The sequence below is a fragment of the Mus caroli genome, chromosome 6 (genome assembly GCF_900094665.2).
Source record: "Mus caroli chromosome 6, CAROLI_EIJ_v1.1, whole genome shotgun sequence".
NCBI lineage: Eukaryota > Metazoa > Chordata > Mammalia > Rodentia > Muridae > Mus > Mus caroli.
In genome coordinates, this window is record NC_034575.1 from 135,812,886 (window position 1) to 135,840,868 (window position 27,983).

At 43.9% G+C, this 27,983-nt stretch overlaps 1 protein-coding gene across 2 annotated transcripts in view; it reads left to right on the forward strand.

The window, feature by feature from the left end:
- Dera (deoxyribose-phosphate aldolase) overlaps positions 1-27,983 on the forward strand; it is a 100,271-nt gene that overhangs the window by 65,555 nt on the left and 6,733 nt on the right. Inside the window, exons 7-9 of one of the 2 annotated variants that reach the window (XM_021164758.1) lie at positions 8,853-8,965; positions 13,658-13,807; positions 14,040-14,816. In XM_021164758.1, coding sequence (XP_021020417.1) covers positions 8,853-8,965; positions 13,658-13,807; positions 14,040-14,096 — 320 coding nt within the window. In that variant the 3' untranslated portion in view covers positions 14,097-14,816. Of the gene's footprint in view, positions 1-8,852; positions 8,966-13,657; positions 13,808-14,039; positions 14,817-27,983 lie in introns of those variants that run through there. The other variant, XM_021164759.1, reaches the window with a different exon arrangement.

The following is a 27,983-nucleotide window of genomic DNA, read 5'->3' on the forward strand; positions in this document are numbered from 1 at the left end:
ACACACACACACACACTCACACACACACACACAGAGGCACACACACACACACACACACACACACACACACACAGAGGCATACAAAGTAAGTTTTCAAAAAAGAAGATGGTCTGGTGAGATGGCACAGCAGTTAAGAGCATACACTGTATTTTCAGAGGACCTGAGTTCAATTCCCAGCACCCATGTTGGACAGCTCATACTCCTGTAACTCCAGGTCCAAGGGAATCTGACACAGGGCTCTGTGGCCACTGCACACAGAGAACAGAATCCAATTCCTGGACAGAGAGCTTAGTTAGATGCTGTCAGGGGCTCCTAGTCTCCTATGGGTAAATGTTTTCAAATTCTGACCCCTTTCTACCTGGAGCAAACATTACACAATTCCAAATATCTAGATCAATAAAATAGGTAAATCAAACTGCATTCTGGGATCAATATTTGGAATCAGTAGGAAATTTCAGAGAATACTAGATACAGTTTAAAATGCGAGATCAGATAACTATGTAGCTCATCACTGTGTGTGCTTCTCCTTTGTCAGATAGTGGAGACACCCCAGCTCCTCCTCTGTCCCTCCTTCCCTCCCTCTCTCTTCAGCTGGTTCTCACACTACCTAACTCAGAGTAGCCTCAAACATGCAGTCCTCCTGCCTCAGCCTCCTGAGTACGAGGATCACAGGGCTGGGTAACCACTTCTGGCTCTGCAGTTAGTTTCCGTTGTCTCCTCTTTCGTTCCTGTGACCTCATAATTTTCTTGTAGTCCACTCGGTGCCTATGGCAGGGCCTTTGTTCTTGTCCCAGATGTCCCCATGGCTCTCCTTCCTCAGCCTCACACAGGAGAGGGCAAGGACAGGGCAAGGAGAGGGAGAAACCCTAAAATGGGGGGCGGGGGTGGGGACCCCAACATTTTAGTTTGGAAATTCTTTGTAGATTTTTACACCTATTTTCTGGACAACTAACAATATATAACAATAGAGACTATGGACAGAAAAGTTTGAGACCTCAGACATTCACTATTGTGATTCATAGTTCAAAATGCTGAACAAATCAGACTGGCCACTTGAGTTAAGTAAAGCTTGTCTGTTTTGAAATTTGCAAACCAGCCATGACAATAAAGCTTAGTGTGTTTACAAGATTACAGCACAGCTGATGTCCCTCCTAGGACTTATGCAGCCAACGTCCACTCTTAGGACTTACGCTGCAGCATTGGTCATTCACTAGTTTCTAGTGTAGTCACGGTTCCAAAATTTATTTTAAACAAAATATTTTAAAAGGAACTTCTGGAGTATAAAGCTATCCCTGAAAGCCCCCACTCCCATGTGGGGCTGGATAGTGGGATTTCATGTTAGCCAGAATGGCTGTGAAGTCAGAGAGGGCCTTCCCATGATGCTCCCGGCTCACTTCCCAAATGCTGGCGCTGCAGGTGTGAGCCTGGCCCGATGTGGTACTGGGGATCCCCCATGCTAGGCAGTCACTTGACCCGCTGAGCCACGAGCCCGTCTAGACTGCTGCTGATACGGTTCAATGTCCCCACAACACTACTACTAGTTACCAAGAACAATGCAGGCTGGGCCTCTACTCCACAGTCTGTTTTGAATCACGCTGTCTTGTATTATTCTCAGTGACCACATCTTCATTTTTATTTGGAGGAGACCAACTTCAAGGCATGTGGTTTCCATGAGCCAAGCACACCCTTGGTGTTTTAGAGAGATTTCAAACCCTGACATTGTAGTTGCTTTCTGGTTCCCATTCTGTTTGGGTACGCCTGACTTCTTACGGGGCCGCCTCACTCATACGATGGACTGGACCCAGGGAGAAGCATTGTCACTGCTGTGTCTGCAGAGAGAGAGAGAGTGAACTGAAGAGAAAAGATCCTCCCCTCCCTTTCTTCCACTCCCTTTTTCTTCTCCTCTACCTTCTCCTTTTCTGCCTGCCATCCAGCCTGCCTGCTTGTCTGTCTGTCTGTCCATCTGTCCATCTGTCTGTCTTTCTCTCCAGACATTTCCCCTTTCTCCCACGGGAAGACATTTTATGGATCACGTGCCCACATCTTGGTGGAACGACTGTTCTTAGATTGAAGATTTGCATTCCACTGCTGCTTCCAACTTCCTTCTTTAGACATTTTTCAACCATGAAATTGGATCTTTATCTCTCACCCTAAATTATTTTTAAGCTCATATGGAACAAACGAGTCTAATAGGTTTTAATCTGGTGCCTCATATTTTTATACATCCTGTTTATTTTAAAAAGTATCTCATTGTGGATTGTAAGTGTAAATTAGTGTTAAAAAAATCACCATTAAAAAAAAAAAAAACAACCTTTCCCACTTCCTCTAATGGGTAACTTCTCAGGGAGCCACAGGAAGCACAAAGCTAATGAACAGCGTGCTCAGCGGCTCTTATTGTAGGGTCCATGCGACTTCGCTTAGGGACAGGCGTTCTCCGGCAGTAGTCGAGTTTAAACCCTATTTTTCATTAGTAAAGCACACATTGTTAATAACAGCTCCCATTGTGTTCCCCTTTGTGCATTGAAGCACATTTTCCATGGGCACCCAGGCTTTCAGGTCTTACTAGAAACTGCCTGGATCATAAATAAGATTTGTTCAGGAAATAAAAATGTATGTTTTCCCATTGTTAGTTATACTTTAAAAAATAATCACATCTGAAGCTTATTATGCAGCAATAGCCCTAAGATATTATTTTTGTAAATGTACTACTTTGGTCTTAATACTAGTTTTTAATCTCTTCTTGTTTCTATGAAGTCTGAATGAGATTTTGAAAATTGAATAATAATTTGATCCGTTAATCTTTTGAAGCTAGTAATTTTATTTTCCTCCCTTTGCAGTCTCTGAGGCTCGCAAATGAATAGGGCTTCATTACTGCAGTCTGCATTTAATAACCATTATCCATTATCTTGTAATTAAGACTCCCTGTAACGAATCATGAGGACAATGCAAAAATACATAGTACATTTCTTTAATGAACTGGAAAATGTTCGTCTTGTTCTATTTAGTAATGAGTTGCTGAATAGTCATTAAATCCACTGGAGGGTCGAGTTAGATGGATTTTGAAGACTGTCTTGAGTTTGTGGTTAATCTATTAGAATTAAAATTTCATCTTCTATTTTTATCAACAGCTGATTAGAAGTCATTGTCTTTGACCAAATTGATTAGAAGACCATATACAGGGGCAGCTGTTGTTTAATGGAAGTTTTTAATGAAACAGTACCATGGAGACTTGTAATTACAGGCTGCAGGAAAGCTTTGAGTAGCCTTAGACCACAAGAAGAGAGCTGAGCTAAAGGTGCCAAATGAGAAAAATAAGAAATACAGTTTTATGTAAAGCAGTGTATTTATTATTAATTTTAATTTCAGCTACTCACAGTTGAGCACTGGTCCATTGATTGGACCACTCCTGACCGTCTCAGGCCTTTCCCACCTAGTTTTGGCATTAGTTCATGTCATTAAACTTGTGGACCAACTGTAGGATAGCTTATGCTGATGGGGAGGTATTTTCTCTTAAGGTTTTGGCTCCTAAACTCAGCATGAGGGAGGTCTGGTTGGCCAGATTCATACACGCTCTGAAGTAGAGTTGGCTATGACTAGGTTCACACTAGCTCTGAGGAAGGGTTGGCTATGGCTGGGTTCAAACTCACACTGAGGTAGGTTTGGCTGTGGCTGGGTTCACACTCACTCTGAGGTAGGGTTGGCTGTGGCTGGGTTTAAACTCACACTGAGGTGGGTTTGGCTGTGACTGGGTTCACACTCACTCTGAGGTGGGTTGACTGGCTGGGTTCACAGTGCTCTGAGGTACAGTTGGCTGTGGCTGGGTTCACACTCACTCTGAGGTAGGGTTGGCTGTACCTGGGTTTAAACTCACACTGAGGTAGGTTTGGCTGTGGCTGGGTTCACACTCACTCTGAGGTGGGTTGACTGTGGCTGGGTTCACAGTGCTCTGAGGTACAGTTGGCTGTGGCTGGGTTTAAACTCACACTGAGGTAGGTTTGGCTGTGTCTGGGTTCACATGTGCTCTGAGGAGAGTTGATTGTGTTTAGGGCTTTTGATGATTCTGAAAGCAGCATGTATTTCTCTGAGGTAGTTTTGTTTAGCAAAGGGCAGGAGAAATGATATTAAAATGAGAAATGAAACTAAAGTGTGGCTCCCTAGTCTCACTAGAGAGTCCAGTGTTCTTCAGCAGTGGGAAAGCACTGACAGAATGTATTTTCTAAAATATTCGGTGTAATCAAATCTTGATTTTTTTTTTTCTTCCTGAAATCTAATGAAAGCCAGTTCCTAAATGCCTGAACTGTATGCTGTGTGATTCTCTGCCATTCTTCTTCCTGATTTCCAAGACAGACAGTGAATGCAGCATTGGAAAACCCTGGAGTCATGTGATCAGACCTCATGTTGCCCTCAGGACAGAAGCCAGATGTTTGCAGGTTCAAAACCCTTTATAGTGGTTTTAATGTAAGAAACATAACAGAAGCTTTGATGAAACCCTGGGCTTCACATATGCGGAGTTGTCCCTAGGCCAGTAGTAGCACCCCCTAAAACATATGTTTATATAATCACTGTGTCCCCTAACAGCTTGCTTACGTGGAGGCAGTGCCATCTCTGTGTATTTCAGTGGTTATGTCTGATGGCCAGGCCCTCCCACAGACCTTCTCTTTCAGTTTTGTCTGTAACAAATGGCGCCCATGCATCGTCCCTGCATCAGTCTAGTTGAAGGGATTAATTCAAACATTGCAGTTCTTTCTGACCATCATATTTATCTGACATATTCCGTAGCATTCCTTATATATACCATATGTGTTATGCATTCTAATTTCAGTTCGCACCTGATGTCTAGGAAGGAAGGACCTAGCATGGTCCTTAATACTTCCAGATCTTGCTTTTCCATGTGACTGTGACAATAGGTTGATGGATGCTTCTGAGACTAAACTGTAAAGAGACAGAGTCCTTAGGAAAGACAAAAGCTCCAAAAACGTGGGGAGAACTTCAGAAGTTATAATGCTGGTGTAATTCCAGTATCAGAAAGAGAAAGAGAATAGAGAAAGGGAGGAACTGTATAGAGGGAGTATAATGGCTAGAAATGTTCCAAAATTAAGGACAGGCCATAAATCACAGATTTAAGAAAGCCAGAGACTGACAAAGAAAATTGTTCCTAGCCATGGCATATACAAATAGGGGAAAATCAAAGGCAGCAGGGAACCTTGAAAACCTAAAGCCAGAGAAAGAAAACACATTACCTACCCAAGCCAAAGGAAATGACCCCAACAGACAAAGGAAATGACCCCAACAGACAAAGGAAATGACCCCAACAGACAAAGGAAATAACCCCAACAGACAAAGGAAATGACCCCAACAGACAAAGGAAATGACCCCAACAGACAAAGGAAATAACCCCAACAGACAAAGGAAATGACCCCAACAGACAAAGGAAATGACCCCAACAGACAAGAAATTTCCTCAGCACACTTCTCATCAGAAACCAGGTCAGCAATGAGTGAGGGAAAGAAGTCCGTAACAGTGGAGCTCTGTAACAGTGGTGCTGTCCCTCTTCTCTGATCTTGAGGGAGGCAGTGCTAGCTGACCTTCCCCACAGAAGTGTTAAAGGAAGGCCTTCCGGGGGAAACTCGGAACTCTAGTGAGCAACAGCAGGACTTTGACAGACAGAAGAAACAATTTAGGAACTCTTTATTAAAAGGCAAAGGCATAGTAGTGTGGACTATGGACTGGGATGAAGTGTGTATTAACTACTCTGGGGCAGTCTCTAAATAGTATATGAGAGAAGTATCATTGGTATGATGAGAGGAAATGAAATGGAATCATGTAGAATCTTCAAAGAAGTCAGAGAAGACCCAAAAGGGGGTATGAAAATTTAAAAAAATGTAACAAATGGAAGAGATATAACATGGTAGATATTAATCCAACAGAATCAATGATCATTTTAAATGTTAATGGTCTAAATATACCTATTAAAAGGAGAGTCTTAAACACACACATACACACACACACACACGCACACTGAGCTCCTAAGGAATGTTCATGAGAAATCCACAATAAAGGCTGGAAGGTTGAAGTAAAGGGCTCCTTCATTGCCAACACTGTGCCTCGCTCCTTATCTCCCCACTGTTCTTTCTTCTTCCCTTCTCCCTGCAGATCGGAGTCAGCACAGTGAGCAAGAGCCCTGCCACACTCTGCATGCTATTCTGGCTCGATTCCCAAGAGTCTTTGTGACCTCCAAACCCTCATGAACACACTCTTTCCTGTCTAAATTTCTCGTGGCATTCTGGTTTTCTGTTCTCCCTGCAGAATGACCCATAATCTCTGCTGCTTAGAAAGATTGGGGGCCACTGCCCAGATGCTAACACAGAGGCCCTACCTAAGGCCTCTGCTTCGTTTGTGTGTTGTAGTCCTTGAGGGACTTGGGTGCTTTTACATATATTATCCCTTCTGATGCCTCGTGTAACTCTCTGAAGCAGTAGGGATTTTCAGACCCATTCTAGAAAGGAGGAAGATTGAAGTTGCATGGCTACTGTGTAAGCCAGAGCTGGACACCAGGCTGACTCCCAACCCTTCGTGTCATACTCCAGGGTTGCCATGGTTTTAGAGGGAAGAGTGTGCATTTGCTTGGACATTTCCCAGCATGTATAATAAAGGTGTGTCTAATTGAGTCTTCCAGTGTACAGAATAGCTCTGGAAGTATCTTTTCAAAACAACTATAAGGGAAGATTTAGGTTGTTTTTCATGTTCTGTCCCACATTTCTTCGATAGACTTGGAGAGACTCAAATTAATTGTAAGCATTGTTGCACAGATTCCTTGGACAGAGCTGTGAACTTGCACCCAAGTGTATGTGTGTGTTTCTCAAAGTCTGATTCAGTTGGTCTTTGTTGGGGATCCAGAACATGGGCTTCTTTCATCTAAAAATGCAATTCAGTTAAGATGAGACAAATGAACATAGAATGACCATGTGACATTTCAGTAGTCATACTCCTTGGGATATTCAGATCTGTGTGAATATATGTATTCAGTCATTTGTCATTTCTCCTGGTGAATAAAAGCATTCAGAGCTCACACTCTAGCTTTTTAAATGTGTGTGTATGTGTGTTTGTGTGGTGTGTGTGTGTGTGTGTGTGTGTGTGATACAGTATACAGCATCGTGATTGGTTTTCACCCTTCTAGGAAGTAGCACCCAGAACTTTCTTCTCTAGCCATATATGGTGGTCCTATACTGTGCATGGATGAGTTGGGTTTTGAGCACTGCTGAGCTAGGTACCACGTGAAGGAAGGTGTTTCCGTTTTGACTGACTGTGTGGCCCCAGATAAATGGGACAATTCTAACAGATAAACTAAGGTACACTGGTTTAGCTGAAATCACTCATACACACCCATAGAGAAAGGGAGAGAGGGAGAGAGGGGGAGAGAGAGAGAGACAGACAGAGCCAGAGACAGAAACAGAGATAGAAACAGAGTGAGACAGACAGACTTTGTACCATGTGACTTCAAAAGAGCTACTTAGCTTCTCCATGTCCCAGTGGCCTCTTTGAAGATCGTTCTTGTATCAGTGCCTGGTAACAGTGCTGAGGCTCTGCTGTGCTCCTGACCCCCATGGAGCACTGGGGTGCTGATCCCTGCTGCTGTTATCATGTGTCTCCTGCTGTTCCTGGAAACTACACAAACAGGTTTAAGACTCAAGAGAAGGGAGTTGTGGGGAACATCTGCCAGCTATGAAAGGGTCCCTATCTTCCGTGAAATCCTCATCTGTGTGGGAGGTCTGCTTTGTTAGTGCAACAGAAATCAGCCGGTGGGTGACAGTTCTGGGGCTGTCACACGTGTGTGTGCTGCATTTGTTCTGTGTGTGTGCTGCGTGTGTGCTCTCCTCCGAGTGTGAGAGAATGAGCGGGAGTGAGGAAGCATGCCACAGTGCCGTGGGACATGTCAAGATACATGGTAGTGAGCACAGGGCATAAAATTGTTTTTATTCATCTCAGTTATGCATTAAACAAACCAACTTGATTTTAATTAGCTGTGAAATATAGAGGCAAGAGTACCAGAGTCTATGAGAATCCATCGAGTGACTAATTTAATTTATCTGGTGGTGAAAGACAAAATTCTTACAGAATGTTTTTTCATTTTATACAAGTGTGTGATGTATTATTACTCTTTCTCCACCCTTCCTATACCCCACCCACCTTCCTATGCCCTGTCTACCTCCCAAACCCTGCCCACCATCCCTATACCCCACCCACCTCCTAAACCCCACCCACCCTTCTATTACCTGCTTCTTGCCCTACACCCTCTGTCAACCATCTGTTCCTCCCTTTCATACGTTAGTGTCTTCCAGGTTTTGTTTGTGACCCACAAATTTTGACCAGGGTCATGTAACTTTGGGTTTAGAACTGTCCCTCAGTGCCTGCTGGGCACAGCCATGGGTATTAAACCAATGACAATGACTGCCCCTCCCCAGAACTGACCCAGCAGCAAGAAGTTTAGCAGGAAGAGTAGGGTCTCATCCATAACTGAGGAATGACGGCTCAGTCTTGCACAGGCCTGGTCGTGACAGCTTCTGCTGCTGAGGGGTATAATTGCAGTGGCTGTGTGTGCCCAGAGACAGCAATGTACATGTCTTCTCCCTTTCTTCTGGCTTTTACATAGAAACAGAGTTATTTTAAAGGGAGCTTTTCATTTTAGTATTTTCACATAATTACCAAAAAAATAAAGTGTTCCATGGTGGGGGGGGGGAACTGGGGGGTTAGGGAGTTGGGGATGGGCTGCACACAACTCATTTCCTTCAGTGACTTAAGTGTAAAGAGTAAGCTCCTAATTAACCTGGGAGTTTTCCTTGCTTTTGTCTTAGGATCAGATTTTATTAAGACCTCTACCGGAAAGGAAACAGTAAACGCCACCTTCCCGGTCGCCATCGTGATGCTGCGGGCCATTAGAGATTTCTTCTGGAAAACTGGAAACAAGGTAAGTTGTTGCCAGCAAACCTTCCTTCAAAGTGAAGAGGATGCTATTTATAACCCTCCTCTCACAGCCCACAGGATAACGGGCTCCCTATGCCGAAGGTGTGAATGAGTCGCCTTTATTAAGATAAATGTTTAATTTATCTTTCATTACAAAAGAACAACTCAATGGGGGAAGGCGTGTGATTAACGTAGTGAGTGTGAGTATGAGTGTGGGAGCACTGTGTGATCAAGAGGTAAACTCACTCTGTGTCCTTTTATTAACTGAAGACAGTTTCAGCACTGACAAGAGGTTCCTAAATGCCTTCTTTAAGGAACTAATTGTGCAGCGACACAGAGGTTTTCTGGCAAGGCGTTGGCTGGCGAAAACAGGTTAATATAGAGATTTAACTTCCTCCCGGAATGGAAAGAATCGTGGGGTAACATTTATTGAATGATAAGCTGTGGTGGTGATAGGAAAAGTAGGCAGGATAATGGGAAATCATCTTCTCCTGTCATTATTGAAGGACACACGTAAATTGGTTTTTCTGTTGGGAAACCCCCGGTCCAGAAAAACTTATTACTTTTAATAATATGAGGTGAAGAGAAAATTCTCGAGGAGATGAACTTATTAAACAGAATAATGAAATGCCGCATAACAGCAGGGAAAAGCTAGCTTCCGTCCTGTAGCTCTTGAATTAAATATCCATTTTTGTGTGTGTGTGTGTGTTTTATGGAAGGAGGACGTGCTGTTTGGAAGAGTGTCGAGCTGAGGAGGGTATATGCTACCTTTTGTCAGCTTTTCGAAGAATAACACAGGATTTTTTGAAATGTACGAAGTAAAAGGGAAAATGCATACGAGGTGTTTCTTAAAAACAGAATTTGGATTTTTCACTTCAAGTTGCTTGCCTAGTCACAAATTATCTAAGAAATTTTTTTCATAGTTGAATAGGTGTCTATGTGTGCATTCGTGTGTGTGTGTGTGTGTGTGTGTGTGTGCGTTTAATATAATGAGACTTCCCTTCATGAGGGGCATCTTTTAAAAACCAGTATCTTGATTTCTGCCACCTAGACCTCCCCTCAAGCAGACCTTTAATGCTTTACCTGCGGACAGAATGTCTTTAGGACTCTATAAGTGACTACAGCTTAGAATTATTTTGGAATTAGAGACTGCCATGGAATGTGCTCCTTGTGAGAGGAAATCTCTCCTAGAATTTTCTCTAAAAGAACTCACATGTATGCACAGGTAGGAGAAGTAGCCGTTGTTGTCTGCAGAGGACACCGATCCCACCTGCACGCTACTTGGTGGTCTTCCAGCATTGGTACAGATCTGTCAGTTTACTGAATGTTTTCCTGTTATTGTTGGTTTGGTTTGGTTTCAAAGAGAAGCTGTGTGAGGAGAGATTCATCTTTTCCCTCCAGTTGTAACTGTCACCACCAGTTAGGCCCAGGGGACTCCTTGCTAAGGTCGTTCAGCAAGCTATTTCTGCTGGGTCACAGAAGGTTTCTGATAAAGCGTTGGCCTAAGGATGTCAAAATCAGATATTCAGCTGCCTATGCACGTGGGTTCCCAGGCTCTCAGCCTTAGTGGCCATGGGGCTGCAGTATTCCCTTGGTGTCCATGTGTTTTCATGAGCATCTTAGAGGTAAAGCATATTTTTGGGAACTAAAGGAATAGTTCTTGAGTGGGTGATCACGGGCGATGCTGACCTGTGGGAATTCTCAGGTGTAAACGTCATGTCCCTTCCCAGGACAGCTTTCAGACAGCACAAAACAGGCATCAGAGAGCAAGGCAAGAGCAAGTGGTCCAGGCTGGAGTTTGGAGAGCTATTTGGCTTGTCTTTATATACTTTCTTTATGGTTGTTCTTGCCCTCCTTAATGTTAAGCAAAGACCAAGCACAGGACACATCCCGTTTGCTTTGTAACATTCGATACCCAGCAAGGAGAACCTGTTTATACACCTGGGAGCCAGGCATGGCCTTTAAGTTGTTGACAGCAAGGCTAAGAGAAAGGCCCCGTGGTATGGGACAAAAGCCCACCTTCCCAGACTGCACTTGGCGCTGCCCCTGAGAAGCTACAGTTTAATATTTCATGACTGAGTTCATCACAGATTTATGCTTTCTATATTCTCTCCCTTAAAGAATATTAACTTATATAAGAACTTCTTTCTGAAAAGAATAACTGAACAGTGTTGTTGACATTGGAATATATTTATAGAAAATCTCTTAGGAGGACTGTCCAACCTGCAGAGTCTCCTCTGTCGCCATGCATGCTGCTGTCGGCTCAAGGCTTCATGTGATTTGGTTGTTTGCCATTCCTCAACAATGGCTACAAGTGCCCTACGCCTGCTGAGCTAGCTGTCTGTGTGTTACTGAGGCAGGGAACCACTTCGCTCCATTCGTGACACTACTCCGGGACAGTGGTCAGATTCATAGGGAGGCTTCTGGTTGCTCTGCGGCAGTGGTCAAGTTCACAGGGAAGCTCCCTGTTGCTTCCTTGGCTCCTTGCTCCATGCTATTCGTGGTGCCTCCTGCTAGTGTGATGTATCTGAAGAAAGCCCCAGTGTGGCTTGGCAGCTTGTGGGTATAGATTTGTCCACTCGTTTGGATGGTTATACTCCTAGGACAGGCGAATCCAGGGCATCATGAGATTATTATACATGGGACCTGTTCTTTTCTTTTGCTTTTTCTTGGATATTTTCTTTACTTACATTTCAAATGTTATCCCCTTTCTCAGCCCCCCCCCCCCCCCCGCAAGGGAAACTGCCTATCCCATCCTCCCTCCCCCTGCTTCTATGAGGGGGTTTCTCCATTCACGCACCCACTCCCACCTCCCTGCCCCCGATTCCCCTACACTGGGGCATCTATCCAGCCTTCATAGGACCAAGAATCTCTCCTCCCATTGATGACTGACAAGGCCATCCTCTGCTACATATAGATAGAGCCATGTGTACTCCTTGGTCGATGGCTTAGTCCCTGGGCGTTCTGCAGGGTCTGGTTGGTTGATATTGTTGTTCTTCCTATGGGGTTGTAAACCCCTTCAACTCCTTCAGTCCTTTCTCTAACTCCTCTAACGGGCACCCCACACTCAGTCCAATGGTTCACTGTGAGCACCTGTCTCTGTATTTGTAAGGCTCTTGCAGGGCAATTGGATGGAACTAGAAAATACCATCCTGAGTGAAAGAAAAAAAAGAACACACATGGTATGCACTTACTGATAAGTGAGTATTAGCCCCAAAGCTCCAAATACTCAAGATACAATTCACAGACCACATGAAGCTCAAGAAGAAGGAAAACCAAAGTGTGGGTGCTTCGGTCCTTCTTAGAAGGAGAACAAAATACTCACAGGAGCAAATATAGAGATAAAGGGTAGAGCAGAGACTGAAGGAAAGGCCATCCAGAGACTGTCCTACCTGGGATTCATCCCATACACAGTGTCTTAGTCAGGGTTTCTATTCCTGCACAAACATCGTGACCAAGAAGCACTTGGGGAGGAAAGGGGTTATTCAGCTTACACTTCTACATTGCTGTTCATCACCAAAGGAAGTCAGGACTGGAACTCAAACAGGTCAGGAAGCAGGAGCTGATGCAGAGACCATGGAGAGATATTCTTTACTGGCTTGCTTCCACTGGCTTGCTCAGCTTGCTCTCTTATAGAACCCAGGACTACGAGCCCAGAGATGGCACCACCCACAAGGGGCCCTTCCCCCTTGATCACTAGTTGAGAAAATGCCCCACAGCTTGATCTCGTGGAGGCCTTTCCCCAACTGATGCTCCTTTCTCTGTGATAACTCCAGCTGTGTCAAGTTGACACAAAACCAGCCAGGACAGTTACCAAACCCAGACACTATTGTGGATGTCAAGAAGTGCAGGCTGACAGGAGCCTGATAACCTGTTCTTTTCTAATGGATATCAGACATAATGTAGAAACAACTTAAATTGGCTGATTTCTGCTATGTCTTCCTGTTTTTCTTAAAAGATTTATGTGTGCATGTGTGCATACATACCTGTGTGTCTGTATGCATCCTGTATGTGTGGGTGCCTGAGGAAGCCAGAAAAGGGCACCAGAACCCCTGGAGCTAGAGCCCCTCAACATGAGTGCTGAGAACTGAACACACGTCCTATGAAAAAGCATGGGCTCAAGATCACTCACAGCCATGAACTGGGCTGGCTTATGACCATCCCCATATACCTTCTCCCATGCCTACACTAATGGTCGGCCTGCTCTATAGAACTCCATGAGCGTACAGCCTCAGAGAAGACGCCTGCACCTCAGTTGACTGAAGCAACTGTCAGTTCTTTCTGCTGACAGCTGGCAGTTTGATCAGGTTGACCTTGTGGCCACACGGATCCCATCTTAAGTACTCACGTACTTTGCACCTCCAGGTGAAAGCTCACTGGATCAGTGTAGACTGGATGGACACCTGTGGTGTATTTTATCTGTTGACCCTTCCCTTGGCTTCTTCAGATTTAGACAGTGGGGTTTATGGCGTGACATGCACCCTCATTCTTGCCCCTTCAGAAGCAATGGCCCAGTTCCCATTTGTCTTGGAAAAGTTATTTTGAAGTTTGCTCAGGTAAGGCTCTGCTGAAATAGGCCCCTCCCTTTGCTGAGGTGAAAAAGTCTAAGAAGGAAAGGGTGACGCAAGACTCATTATTCGTGGGGACACTTTTGAAATCGGTCTGGTGACAGTGGCTGCTCTTCTCTCCTCCTTAGGTGGGCTTCAAGCCTGCAGGAGGCATCCGCACTGCAAAGGAGTCCCTGGCGTGGCTCTCCCTGGTCAAGGAGGAACTAGGGGACGAGTGGCTGACGCCTGACCTCTTCCGGATAGGGGCCAGTTCTCTGCTCTTAGACATCGAGAGACAGGTGAGTGAAGACATACTGTCCTTGGAAGGAGTGGAGACTGACCACGTCAGAACTGAGCGAGTCGCCACCTCCTGCAAAGGAAGCTGCACCGGTTATATAGATCAGGTGTAAATTCTGCTGAAAGGCATGCTAACGCAGCACAGAGGGAAGTTACTATTGTGCAATAGTGTAATTACTACTTAATGTGTATGCTTGCTTAATTATTAATTAATGAAACTGGCTTTCCTCACAGATTTACCATCACGTGACTGGACGCTACGCGGCTTATCATGATCTTCCGATGTCTTAGGTCAGCAGCCAGCCCAGAAAAGCATCTTACAACAAATTGTTCAAAAAAAAATGTTTTTGCATAATTGCTAAGGTTATGTAATTTCGGAACAGCTAACTGACTTTCCCCATTAAGATCTCCCCTGAAATCAACTCAAAACAATAAAGGGAAACAAACCAGCTGAATCTAAATGTGGATTCAGATCAGGAAAGGCTGAAATGGTCTTCACTACCAGGAGGTCCGCATTTATTAATTTTGTGAAGATTTCCTCTGAAAAAACTCAGAATAAAATGTTTCTAGTAGCCTGTACTGCAGAAAATTCTGAATGTACAGTGAAGTGAAGTTGCCTGAGACCTGAGATCCTAGGGCAGGCAGGGCCATGGAGGGAAGGGTGCTTGTCACCAAACCTGGCACACCTGTTCAGCTCTGAGCAACTACAGGGTGGACGGGGAGAGCCGGCTCCAAAGGCTGGCCTCCGACATCCACACATTCGTGTCCCCTACCTCTGACACATAATAAATACATTTAAAACTGTGATAAAAATGAGAATGGGTGCTATTGCAAGGGGATACTCTGCCCCCCTGTGCTGCCTACCAATGTGGAGCCCTGCCCCGGGTGTCCACCTGACTCTCTGTGCTATACTAAACATTTAGTAATTGTTTTGATAATGAGATTGTGATGTTGCAAGAAAATGTGGATATCGCTGAATTTTTAAATACAAAAAATCTCTGTGCTTATTTATTTATTTTGTGTATTTTCGGTGGTGCCCTGGGGGTGGGTCGTATGGGCTGGAGCTTAAAAAATCCTTCCAGCAGGGGGAGGCGTTGGTAGTGTTGGTAGTGTTGATACATCTTTAATTCCAGAACTCAGGTGTAGAGCCAGGTGGATCACTATGAGATCAAGGCCAGCCTGGTCTACAGAGAAATCCTGTCTCAAAAAATGAAAAAAAAAAAAAAATTCTGGGAGCACCTCCTGCCTGGCTTGGGAGGACCTCCTGCCTGGCTTGGGAGCACCTCCTGCCCTGCTTGGGAGCATCTCCTGCCTGGCTTGGGAGGACCTCCTGCCTGGCTTGGGAGCACCTCCTGCCCTGCTTGGGAGCACCTCCTGCCTGGCTTGGGAGCACCTCCTGCCTGGCTTGGGAGCATCAACCTGCCTGGCTTGGGAGCACCTCCTGCCTGGCTTGGGAGCACCTCCTGCCTGGCTTGGTGGTCTTTGTTGTCTTTATCTCTTTAAATTATTTCTTTTAATGAAGAAAAATAAAAGCTGGGCATGTGGTGGCATCTGCCTGTAACTCCAGCCGTGGCCAGGCATCTTTCTTTGCAGTGAGTCACAGGCTCTTGTCTAAAAACCAGTCAAACTGCATCTAAGGAAGGACACAATGGCTGGTCTCCGCTTCCCCCACACACATATGCACATATACATACATGTGTGTGTGTGTGTGTGTGCACATACACAGGTAAGGCCAAGCTTGGAGAAGTAGCCACAGTCTAGGGATGGCATGCTTGTGTGGCCTGTGAGAGAAGCCTTGGACTTTGATACCCAGGACTCCAAAAGTAAGCAAACAGGTTGTCAGCAAGCTAGATGGGAATCCTGCTGCGCCGGCAGTTACTTTTGAGGGTCACCTTCATGCAGCTAGGGACTCACAAACAGCTGTGACATGTGACTGGCTTCATGTTCTGCATGTCCCTTTGCTCTGTGGCTCCTTCTTCCCCCTAGCTTTTGTCAGCTTGTGACATCTCTACCACCTGCAGAAGCTGAGCCTTGGAAAAGGAGTCTCTTCATTGAGTCTCTCTGTCTCTCTCTCTCCTTCCTTCCCTCCTCTTCCTCTTCTTTCCCTTCCTCCCCTCCCTCCCTCCCTCCTCTCCCTCCTCTGAATGCCTCTGCTGGTGTCATGAGCAGAAGCACACCGGCTTTAGTCAGTCTTGTCCATCCTCTCCTGCACTCATGTCCAGCCCAGCCTCTGCTTCTCTCTAAGACCTCAGTCCAGTCTATGCATCCTTTGCCCTGTGTCTGCCTCTGTGAAGGGAAGGGGTGAGGGCAGATGACATAACACAGCTTTCAGACCCAAGATCATGTCACCCCCAAGGATAATTAGAACAAATCCAAGAAAATGTTTTATGGCTAGAAAGAGAAAACACTTTGTACCGATCTAAATTAGAATTTGCCTCTCGGGAGTCAATTAAGCAATTTCCACAAAGCACCTCGCTAACTAAAGGAAACAACTAACACAAGAGCGGAAAAGAAGGCCTGCTTTCCCCAGCACCGAGGCGCAGCGTTGACGCCTGGCTTGTGCCTTAGCTCTGAGTGCGGCATCCAGATTCGTCATGTTCCATCCGGCCCTGGTGCTCGCCAGCACAGTGGTCAGTCACCTTTGGAGAAGAATCATTATGGAAAATAATTACACCCATCACCTTCAGAACTATTCTAATTTCAGTGGGGTTTCTGTTTTCCTCCCATTAAACCCAGCTGGTCATTTTAGTTGATCAAGTGAACGGGCATCATTATCTTCAATTTTAATTTATGTGAGGCATCCACTGGAACTGACCCCTGTGGACAATTGTGATGTGTGCAGGAAACTAAGACTGGTGAGTCTCTCAACCCTCTCAGAAGCTGCTGAGTATGGCCTGGCCCAGAGGTAAATAATGTTATATTTTCAGGGACAATTTGTCCTAAGGACTTTGGGACACTTCATGAGACATGCTTGGTCCTTCTTACCTAACTGTTTATCGACATGTTGCGCAGATGACTGTAATGGGTCCTAGCTGATGGCCGTTGCTATTAAACTCGGGAACAGGTCATTTCTAAGGTGACCATGTTTTCCTATAAGGAGACCTGTGTACTTCTGAGTCCTGGGAAGAGATGTTTTACCCAGGCTGGGAATGACTGCCATGTTCTGTGTGAAAAGATTCAGTTTAATAGGGACAAGCTTTCTCTTCCCCTTCAAATGGTCACAGTGTTGCAGTTAAACATGATAGGCCTAAGCTTTACTCTTAATGCACTCATATGAAATGGGGGCTTAAAGGGACTTAGGAGGCACGTCTCAATGACATCGGACCCATCCTAGTCTACAAGGAGACTACACAGAGCATTCCAGGCCAGTATGGGCTACACAGTGAGATGCAGTCTTGAGCTGAAGCCAGAATCCACACCAGCACATCTTGAGGTATTTGACAGGACATGGTCTGGTTTTTCAAACTGAAATGCTCTTCTTGTCTTTAGATTTACCCTACTATTCAAAATTATGATTGTGCAGTAACTTCGGTTTGACTTAGTGTGTTAGAGGCCGCCTCTGCCTAGCCATTTGATAAACGTGGTTGAGTGTTTCTGTTGATTATAATGTCATAATTTTAGATGACCTGAAGTTCTACAATTTTTTAAGAGATTATATTTGTTTTAGGAAAAATTATTTGAGTTCTAATTTGTGTCCACATGGGGAGAAAATGACTTGTGTAATCACAGAGCGGTTTTACAATTACGGATTCTTGGCTTAATTCTGGATCATTTCGACGCTAATGAGAAATGCAGATGAATTAGCTTGCATGAAAAAAACAGAAAGCGCTGTGCAGAAACTGTCAGGGACATCTGGGAGCGTGTCCACGTGGCAAGTCATTGCACGCAAGGTCTTGCGTGAGCCACCACTTTACTGTGTCGTAAGCAGACAGCTTCCAGAGGCCAAATCAATTCTTTGGGAAGCTGCAAAGTACAGTGGGAAACAGATATTCACACAGACGGGGTCTGTTTGTTTTCTGTTTCTCACACAACGCAAGCAGAATGCAAAGCTATGAAGAAGGGAATTTTGAATAGACCTTTGCTTTCACAGATGCTGAGCTATTTGGCCTATTTTGTCCCTGGAACAAGCTATACAAGAGTAAATCAATTTCATGTGGTTTCCTGATCATACTCAGGAGTTCTGTCTCCCAAAAGAAAATAAGTATTTTATAACCTCCATAGAGTGATCTCTTCCAGAAATGACCACAGATAACATCTGGCTGATACATAAAATATGCAGTAAAAATAATCATATTTAATTGCTCAAAACCTGCTCAGGAGAGAAAGTGGAGGGGTATCCATCTGGTCAGATCTTATTTAATGGGACAAATGAGGACCAAAGGCTTAATGCAAGATATGTGAAAGACGGTGACCTTACAACGAACTAAAACTTTTTCAAACAAAAAGCAGTAAGAACAAAGAGGAATCTGGAGAAAAGACAGGCCTAAAATTTGTTTTATAGAAACTAAATCTTGGGGCTGGAGAGATGGCTTAACAGTTAAGAGCACTTGCTGTTCTTGGAGAGGACCCAGGTTTGATTTCCAGTACCCATGTCACAAGCACCTGTAACTCCTGTTCCAAGGGATCCAATGCCCTCTTCTGGCTTCTGTGGGTACCAGCATGTGGCTTCCACATGAGCAGATACACATTAAGCAAAATGCACTTATACATTAAATTTAAAACAAAACAAGCTCAAATCATTAGTTTTATGGCACTAATTTCTCTGGAGGAATTTTGGGAAATGTTTTCAATTAATTTGATCAGTAATATGATGCTGTAGTAACATAACATTGTACTTTACTCCCAAGATTGACAGGAATGAGGTAAAGCTTGAAAAATTCACTGTATGTAAAGGAACTGGGTAAGTAGCCCGGTTGGAAGTGCATTTGCCTAGCAAGCATAAACCCTTGATTGGATTCCCAGTACCACATACACCAAGAATGGTGGTATCCATCTATAGTCCTAACACTTGCGGAAGAAGAGGCAAGAGGAAGGTTATCTTTGGCCACATATGGGGTTTGATGCCCTCCTGGATTAGATGAGACTGTCTCAGAGTGAAGAAAAATCTGTTAGTGTTTTTTTTTTTGTTTTTTTGTTTTTTTTTTTACCTAGGAAGACCCAAATTTCCTTCACATCTGATCATCCCAGGAGACTTCTGTATTCAACTTAGCAAAGGGAAGTTAGGTGAATTGTGAGCCAATTCAGTCCTGAAACATGCCATCAAGGGGGTGTCTCAAGCTGATCTTGTGCCCTGAGTAGATCACCCTTTGATTGGGTTGCTTTAGGCTGCCAAACTAAAGAGTCTGCAGTTTAAGACTGGAAATTGAGACCTTATATCAAGATACAGATTGGGATACTGGAACCATGCCTGTGAAGGAAGACTTGTCCTCAACTCTATGAGTGCATCCTTGAGCCGGTCAAACCCACTGGCCACAGGGCTGTATCCCTGTGCAACCCCAGGAGTGTTATGTGTTACTCTGGTCTTCATATCCTAGAGTAGGAGTAGGAAAGATGGCCGTGACACCATCCCTTAATCCCTTCACAGTGGGCAATGAACTTGATTCCACTTTGGGCTTTCAAAGCAAGTGTTAGAACCGAGAATAAACACTTTAGAAGTCTTTAGAATCATTACCCTTGAAATCTCCGACGAATTCCAGCAAACAAGCGTGGTGAGACCCAGCTGCACTTCCTTTTACCGATTTGGAATGCTTTAGCTTTTGATGATTCAAGTGCAGTCAGGTGCTTAAAGCCGAGCCTTATTGTAACAGACGCCATTCTTCAACTTACATTTGGGATAGATAATGTGCTCTAGGGAGGGCACACTTCACAGACAGTTGGCTTTTTGTTTGAAGGTTCTGTGTAGGGAACCCCTAGGGCTTATGGAAATATTAGGTGCTAAGTGTGTTCAAGAGTTTTACGGTTTTTGTCTTTTGCTTTTTAAGCGTGTGCTCTGCCAATACTGTGCATAGCCGGGCATTCGAAACAACAGGATTCTACCCTAGTATATGTGCAGAAAGGGTGCTTACGATATGCCGAGCATTGTACAGAATGTTGCAAGTACAGGAAGGCAGCTAAGAACACTGTTCAAACCACTCCGTAAAACTATAGTCTTGTCTTGGGCACTTGGCTCCAGAACTTCTGCCATGGTGGCAAAGGATGGCTTCCTCACAGTTATGTTGGGTACCAAGTTTCTGGGTCATCATTCCATTTGTTAGGGATCGAATCACCTGCCTGTATCCTGGCAACCCGGGAGTGTGGGGAGGCACATTCTGGCTTCTTGGGGATAAAATACATTATATTTCTATTGATTATCAGCTACAGTGTAGCCCCGCGGTGCCGGGCAGAGGTTTCTGGTGGTAAAGGACTAAGTGTCACGCAGTTGCATTGGTGTTCGCTGAAGCTGAGCTCTCAGACCCGCCCCTCATCTCTTGGCCCTGTGCAGTGAGTTCAAAGAAGTCTTGCGGCATCCTTTTCGAGGGGACTTTAATTAGTGATGTTTACATTTTTATTTCTTTACATGACCATCTGTTGGCTTCTAATCAAGAGTAACATTTTTTTTTTCAATTCCTTCCCTTCCGCTCCTCTTGGTGACTCTATGGGTTTTACATTAAGGTTGTTTGACTTTGATGGGAGCTTTAGTTAATATGATTTCCCCTTATCCGAAATGATTTTATCACCTGTTCTTCCAGGTGGTGCTTGAGTCAGCACTTCTAGCCACTGCCTTGTCTTCCTTCCCTCTGAACCTTTGCTACCATATTTCTGAACTATTAACCCTTTTAAAAAAAACTTTGGTGATGATGGTGGTGATGATGATGATGATGGGAAGTGTGTGTGTGTGTGTGTGTGTGTGTGTATGTGTGTGTGTGTGTGTGATGTGTTTGGGTACCCACATAGGCCAGGAGAGGCCATCAGATCCCTTGGAGCTGGAATTACTAATGAATATAAGCTACCTGATGTGGGTGCTGGTAACTGAACCTGTGTCTTCTGTAGGAGCGGTGCATGCTCTTAACCCCTGAAACATCTCTCCAGCCCATGCAAGCCTTTTTTTTTTTTTTTTTAAATCTCTCCCATTTATTATTCTTTTGTGTAACCATTTGGTCTTCTCTATGTCCGACCCAGTTCCCGAATGATGACATGGAAGCTTATTTTATTTACAATGCTGATGGCCTTAGCTCAGGCTTGCTCCCCAACTAGCACTTTAGTGATATTAACCCATTTATACAAGTCTATGTCAGTGACATGGCTGGTTACTTACCTCTCCTCCGTTTCTTATGTCCAGCTTCCTCCATATCTAGGTGAAGACTCTTCCCACCTAGGACTCTTTCCCAGAGTGCCTCTCTCTCTCTCCGGAAGTCCCGCCTATCTTCTCCTGCTTTGCTATTGGCCTTTCAGCTCTTTGTTGACAGGTGAATGCACAGTGCACAAGAGACTATCCCTTGAAGGATTGTCCACGATGGTCCTCAGCCCTTGTGTGCCTGCTATGAGCTCTTGCTCTATGAGTAAGGCAGCTTTATTTGGGTTTTTGTTTTTACTGTCATGTCAACAAATTTGATTCGTAATTTTATCTTCTGTATGAAGACGTCTTTTCTAATGAATATTCTTTTCCCTTCTGTTAGTTTCTTATTTGATTTTCTTGTGGTGGCTTTGCACAGATGCCCATTTTTGCAGGCTAGAAGTCTGTGTGTGGAATGCATCCCATCCTAGTAGGAATTCTTCTGTACAGACATGTTTCTATGATACACAGTTATGTGGTTTTGTGCATCCCTTGCACATTAGCTGTCCCCAGCTACCAGCGAGCGGCTCATGACTACTTTCTGACTACCCAGCCATTCTCAGGAACTGGCTGCTCCCTGCATATACAACTTGCTAGATGATTTCCTCGTAGCTTCACCTCTCTCCTTTGATGCTGGACTGATATAGGAAATTTCCCTCTGCCAGGCTTTATAGACCTATCCAAAGCAGATCTGGCTCATCTTCACGGTGCATGCCGTCTACTGAGATGTGATGGCTTTCTGGCCATGTAGTTGGAAACCGCTGCATTTGAATAGGGGGAGGGTTTATGCATGCGTTCCATGACTAGGATTCCAGTTCACTTTGGAATAGGGAAGCAACAACAACTACTAAGACCAAACATTGCTAAGAAAGGGGGGTTGGAAGCTGCCGAACCTGAATCATCTGTTTATTCAATATCTCACCCTCAGATAAAGCTTATCCTTCCCTCTGAAATGTGGAGGGGAATAATAAATACAGCTGATTCTGGGAAGTTGGGAAATGAGTGACAAGATAAATTTCAGGTACTCCCCTGACCACTTTAGAAAAAAAAGTAAGGATTTAGCAACAAGAATCTCTTCTAAAAAGTATTTGTGTGTGTGTGTATGTGTGTTTATATGTGTGTACATGTGTGCATATGTGTTGCTTGTGCATGTGTGTGCATGTGTATATATGTTTGTGTGCCTGGACATGTATGTTTGTGTGAATGTGTGTGCGCGTATGTGTGTACGTGTATGTGTGTGCATGTGGGTTTGTGTGTGTATTAGTGTGTACTCGTGTGTGTGTTCACAGGTGTCTGTGTGCATGTGAAGGCCTGAGGTTGCCTTTGAGTAACTTTCTTAGTCTTTACCTTACTTATTTGCTTATGTATTTAGAGTCTGGGTTTATTTTTTTAAATAAACCTGGAGCTCACTGATTTGGTTTGACTGGTCCTAACCCCCAGGGATGTTCCCAACCCAGGCTTAGCCAGTGCTAAGATTAAAGGCTCACACTGTACTGCTATGCTTAGCTTTAAAAAAAAAAAGCAAAACAGAAAACTAGACCTTCTGGGAATTGAACTTGAGACTTTGTGCTTGCACTGCAGCAGTTTGCCAGCCTAGCCATGTCCCCAGCACACAAATCAGTTTCTTTGTATTTGTGCACAGGCTCCTTCTCAGGTCCTACCTGCTGGGGCTCCTTGAAGCTCATCTGTCAGCTAAGAAGTGCCAGAAAGGAAGGTTCAAAATCAGAAGGCATTTCTCAGGTCTTACCCTATAGCAACTGCTTACCACCATTCTTGTCATTCTTATAATAAAACTACTGGCTTATCTCTTCCTGATTCCACGTTCACTAGCAAGCAGGTTATAAAGCTACAGGAAGCAGGGTGGGGCAGCATCGGGCTGGATGGAGTATTCTTCTTCAGCCTAATGAATGGATTTCTAAACCACAGGACAGCAAATCTAGGATCCTGTAGTCCAGTGGAGAGAACGCATGTACACGCTTAGGCACGTGCTTAGGAATGCCCATCGGTAAGGGTGCTCTGCGCATGTACATGCTTAGGCATGTGCTTAGCGTGGCTACAGATATGAAGGAGGCCAGTCTTGAAACTGAGCAGTCACAGAATCAGAACTTGGTTGCCAGTAGCAAGCAAGGGAATTGAGGCTGAGCAAGCCCAGGTCCCAGTGCTTTGTGCTTTCTTCCTTTATGGGACACCATGTTAGACCCAGGCTCTAGGCAGCAGCTCTCTATTTGTGTGCCCTTTTGGCCTATTCAAATATGCAGTTTGCCATATTTTCATTCTGATAGGAAGATGGATGGGAGAAATGATTCACTTGGCCTTCTCCCCCCTCCTCCCCACTTGCTGATCTTGCTAGATGAATTATAATATATAGAAAAAATGTTTGGGGAAACAGTTGTATTCATTAAAGTTATTCATTCGGGTAAACCAATAAAAACATTTTCTGTCTCTCTGCCTCTGCCTCTCTTTCTCTCTCTGTCTCTCTCTCCCAATGTTGATTCTATGCTTTGAGTGACAGCAAAAGTAATTGTACATTTGAAATCTTTGAAATAAGTTTTAATGCTTTTGGAATGACTTACCAGCTAATGTGCAAAATTCACCCCATTCCATGGTTACCTGTTAGTTTCACTTTCCGAGCTCTGTGGAACTCCTAAATGTTATTAGATTCTGTCTTTTAAACCACAGTCAGTATCTATCTGATAGACTGATTATAGCATTTGACACACCTGTAGCGAGGTTTTGCAAAGACAAGATATTGCAGTTGTGTGAATACTTGATTTGAACTTTAAAACTTGGGTATGAATATGTGGGATATAATATACTAGAACTTTATCATATAATAAAATATTGGTTGGTAAGTTCAATCCATAAATCCTTGCTATTCATATACAGTTTTTAAAAGGTCTTTTCTGTTGAGCATGGTGGCTTATGCTTTTAATCCCAGAATTTAGTAAGTGGAGGCAGGAGGATTGCAAACAGCGGTATCTAGCTCATTCTGACTGCCTATTAAATGCATATTTCTGGTTTACTAGGGCCCATTTTTGCTTGGTAGCAACTGATAATTTATTGTACCTGCAGTGTATGGTGAGTTCTGCTCCCTGAGGTTCATCTGTAGGAGTTAGCTGATGTGAGGCCTGTGAATTATGATGCCACTGATGAGTTGAATGGAGAGGTTAAAGTGTCCTCAGGTGGAGCTGGGATTTGAGGCCAGTTGCAGTAACAGTGGTGTTTGTGCCTTCACCTTGTGTCACAGACTATGAGGCAATCACTGGAGCAAGTGGTCATTATACCACACTCCCAGGACTTGTAGAAGGCAATAGCCATGCCCCGAGTTAGTCACTGTAATTCAGTTGGTGAGTGCATCCTCTGTGGTCTGGCCTAGGGAGGAGTCATTCATGGGAAGTCTGTAATGAGCTATGGGAGACAAAACAACATCTTCCTTGGGTGTCCCATCCAGCAGGACCCAGTTATTCGTGGGTGCGAGGGGGACCACAAACCTGAAGAGAAATGAGCAAGAAAGAAGAGCGAGACCAAGGAGGATTCCTGTCAAGGTCTCAGTTTATTAGGCTGAAATGCCAGGTTTTAAGCACACAGCGAGGGGAAATAGGGAGGGGTTGAGGGGGAATTAACAAAGAACAAAGAAGTGGGCATCTGGGGACATGAAGGCTGAATTCAGACTGCAGGTGGGAGGCATTCCGAGTCCTATCTCTGGAATGTAGATCCCTCCTTAAGAGTCCCGGGTGTCAGGCTGGGCTCAGAACATAACTCATGTCCTTGGAAGTCTTGGGAGTCAGGAAGAGATAAGGAAAAGGGGACTATAACTCAGCTTTTAGGGTCTCTGGTGCCAGGAATGGACAGGGAGGAGGAGGTGATGACCGGCTCCTTGGCACAAGGCCATTTGGCTTATTAGGGTGGGAGGCAGTGAAAGGCCTACTTTCTTATGGTATGGTCTTCAACATCTACCCCCTTTGAATTAACTTTATTAAGGCCACACTTAACTGAGGTGATCAAATGATCTTCTCATCCTTGGATGAGTGGGCATTAACCGTGGCTGGGAGAGCATTGACCCGATTCCTCCCATGGGTGCTGTCACGACCCACACTCATGGCTCTTGGTATCTTTTGGGGAGGGGAGGCAGAGCCTTAGAAAGATTCTTCGGTTGTAACTGGAACTAGATACCAACCTCCGTGCAAACCAGGTGTGTCTCTCAGGGAACTCAGAAGCAGTCTAGTTGGACCTTCCCCTGCAGCACTTAGCCTCATACTCACGCTGGTGCCCATACTGAATTCGTATTATCATGAACCAGTATGTACAGGTCTGAGTCCTGTGCAGCTCCTAAAGGAGAATTGCCAACCTCAGATTCAGCAAGGCCTCTGTGAGCTGTATCTAAGAATTATGCCATTCGTAACACCACAATTTGTGGCTCTCAGGATATATTAGGAGCTTGAGGTCACTCTCCTCATCTCTATTGTCTCCACAGCCTGAGGAACCAAGGGGCCTCTGCATTTGTAGCCAGGGTGGAAAACTGGAGGCCAGCAGCTGCTCTTTCTGCATCGGTGGAAAGGAGATCTTCGTCTGAGTCTTGGATATCTAGTTGATGGTAGTGAACTGCAACTGGCTTGCTTAAAGCAGCTTCAATCTGTGACTTAACAAAACTGGTTAATCTATTAAAGGCCCAAGGGCCAAAAGACAAAAGCAACAAAACACCCACGAAAGGTCCCAAAAGGTTGGGAAGAAGGGTAGTGAGCCAAGGAGAAGAAGAAAACCAATTTTGATACCAATATTCTTGTTTCTCTCTGTTACGTTTTCTCTCTTCTAAACTAATTCTAACTTTTTCTATGCTATCTTGAACTAAGCCAGTCTTATCAGAATAAAAACAACATTCTTCTTTGAGGGCTGCACATAGCCCTCCCTCTTGTAGGAACACTAAATCAAGGCCTCATCTGTTCTGTAACATTACCTCAGACAGAGAGACCAAGGGAGTCTTTTAGATTTTTCAAGCCCTTTTGTATCTCTTGTATATCTCTGTCCACAGCAAGGCTAAGCTGGGTGTATTGCTGTTGGGAGGTGACCAAAAAAGCAATGCCAGTTCCTGCACCTGTGGCTCCTAAGCCCAGGATTACTGCCAAGGTCATTGCAGAAATAGGCTCTCCTTGTAGCCCATGGCGGAGATAGGAAGTTTCTTCATCTTGTTTGCAAGTTGCTGCTCTCCCTGATTCCTCTTTCTCTGTGTGCTCAACACAGCTTTCCTGTCACCACTATCAGGGCACTCAGGAACTCACAGTTCAGCCTGTCACAGGCTTCATTCTGGAAGCTAGCATGCTTCTGCAGTATTCTGTGGAAAAAACAGAGACACTCCCTCTCTCCCCATATTAACTTTCTGTTCAGGATCATGCCATGTGCCAATAAGTGGATCCTTATCATCTCACCTAGACATAATTATGTCTAGTTTTAAGATACTATAAGGCATTTATTAAGTTCTTTGACGTCCAAATTTCAAAATTCTTAAAAATAAAAGTACGATTTAAATAATGTGCATGGGGGTATAATTTCACCCCTTCTTTGTTTTTAAGAAGATAGAGTTTTTAAAGTTCCACAATACCTTGTCTTTGAGAATTATTAAATTGTTGACAAAACCACTTAAATACTTGACTGTTATAGTCAGTTTTAATATTATATGGGCAGTGACTACACTTTCAATTGTTTCTCTTGAAGAGAGATTGTAACTAGAATGCTTGAAAAGTTATTATAGTCACATGTGTATAATTTATTTATTAATCAGAAATAAGAGCATTCATTTGCAGCAATTGATTAAGTATAGGTCCTCAAGAATTAATACCATTATGTGGAAACAGGTAGGAACCGAGGACACCAGGAACAAACATTTTTTACAATTTGACATGCACATTCTCTAAAAATATTATCTTAAACCATTACTATTTTGAATATATAAAGAACGAGATTATATAGTCAATTTTTTTAAAGTACAAAGAGCACGTTCAACTATTCCTTGTCTCATGGGGTTATAAGGAATTCTAGTTTTATGTTTGATGCCAAATTCTTTACAAAATGAAGTAAAATTCTTGCTAGAATAGGATGCCCCGTTATCTGTCTTAATAAGTTTAGGCAATCCCATGGCATTAAAGGCTTGTAGGCAATGATCAGTTACATTTTTAGAGGCCTCTCTTATATGCAGAGAAGCAAAGGGAAATCCTGAACAAGTGTCAATACAAACATGTATATATTTTAATTTTCCAGATTTCACATAATGAGTTACATCCATTTGCCCAATATGATTAGGCATTAGACCTCCTGGATTAACTCCTAAATGTGGCATTGGAGATAATGTAATACATTTAGGACATTGTTTCACAATATCTGGCTCTTTGCCAAAGTAAGTTAGTGCCTGCTTCTTTCCAAGGATAACCGTCTGAGCTACTGCTTCATAATATGGCAAGATATAACATTTAGGAGAAATCCTCAAATGTATCCACACTAGAGGAGACTTTTGCCATAACAATCCTGTAGGCACATGAATCGTATTAAAAATTAACAGGTGTAAAGGCAAGGAGTAATCTATATAAGTGACAAATTGTTCTTCAATAGCTTTTCCCACTTGTTGTAAGGCCAGCAATCCTTCTGAGGTTAAACATCTAGGGGAGGTTGGATCAGAACTCCTTTTAAGACTATCAAACAAAGGTTTCAACTCCCTTGTAGTACGCTTTAAATAGGGGCAAAGCCAATTAATATCATCTAACAATTTTTGAAAATCATTTAAAGTCCTTAAGTTGTCTCTGTGAATAACTATCTTCTAGGGAAAAACAGCTTGATTAGTAAGTCTAAAACTCAAATAATTATAAGGATCCTGAGTT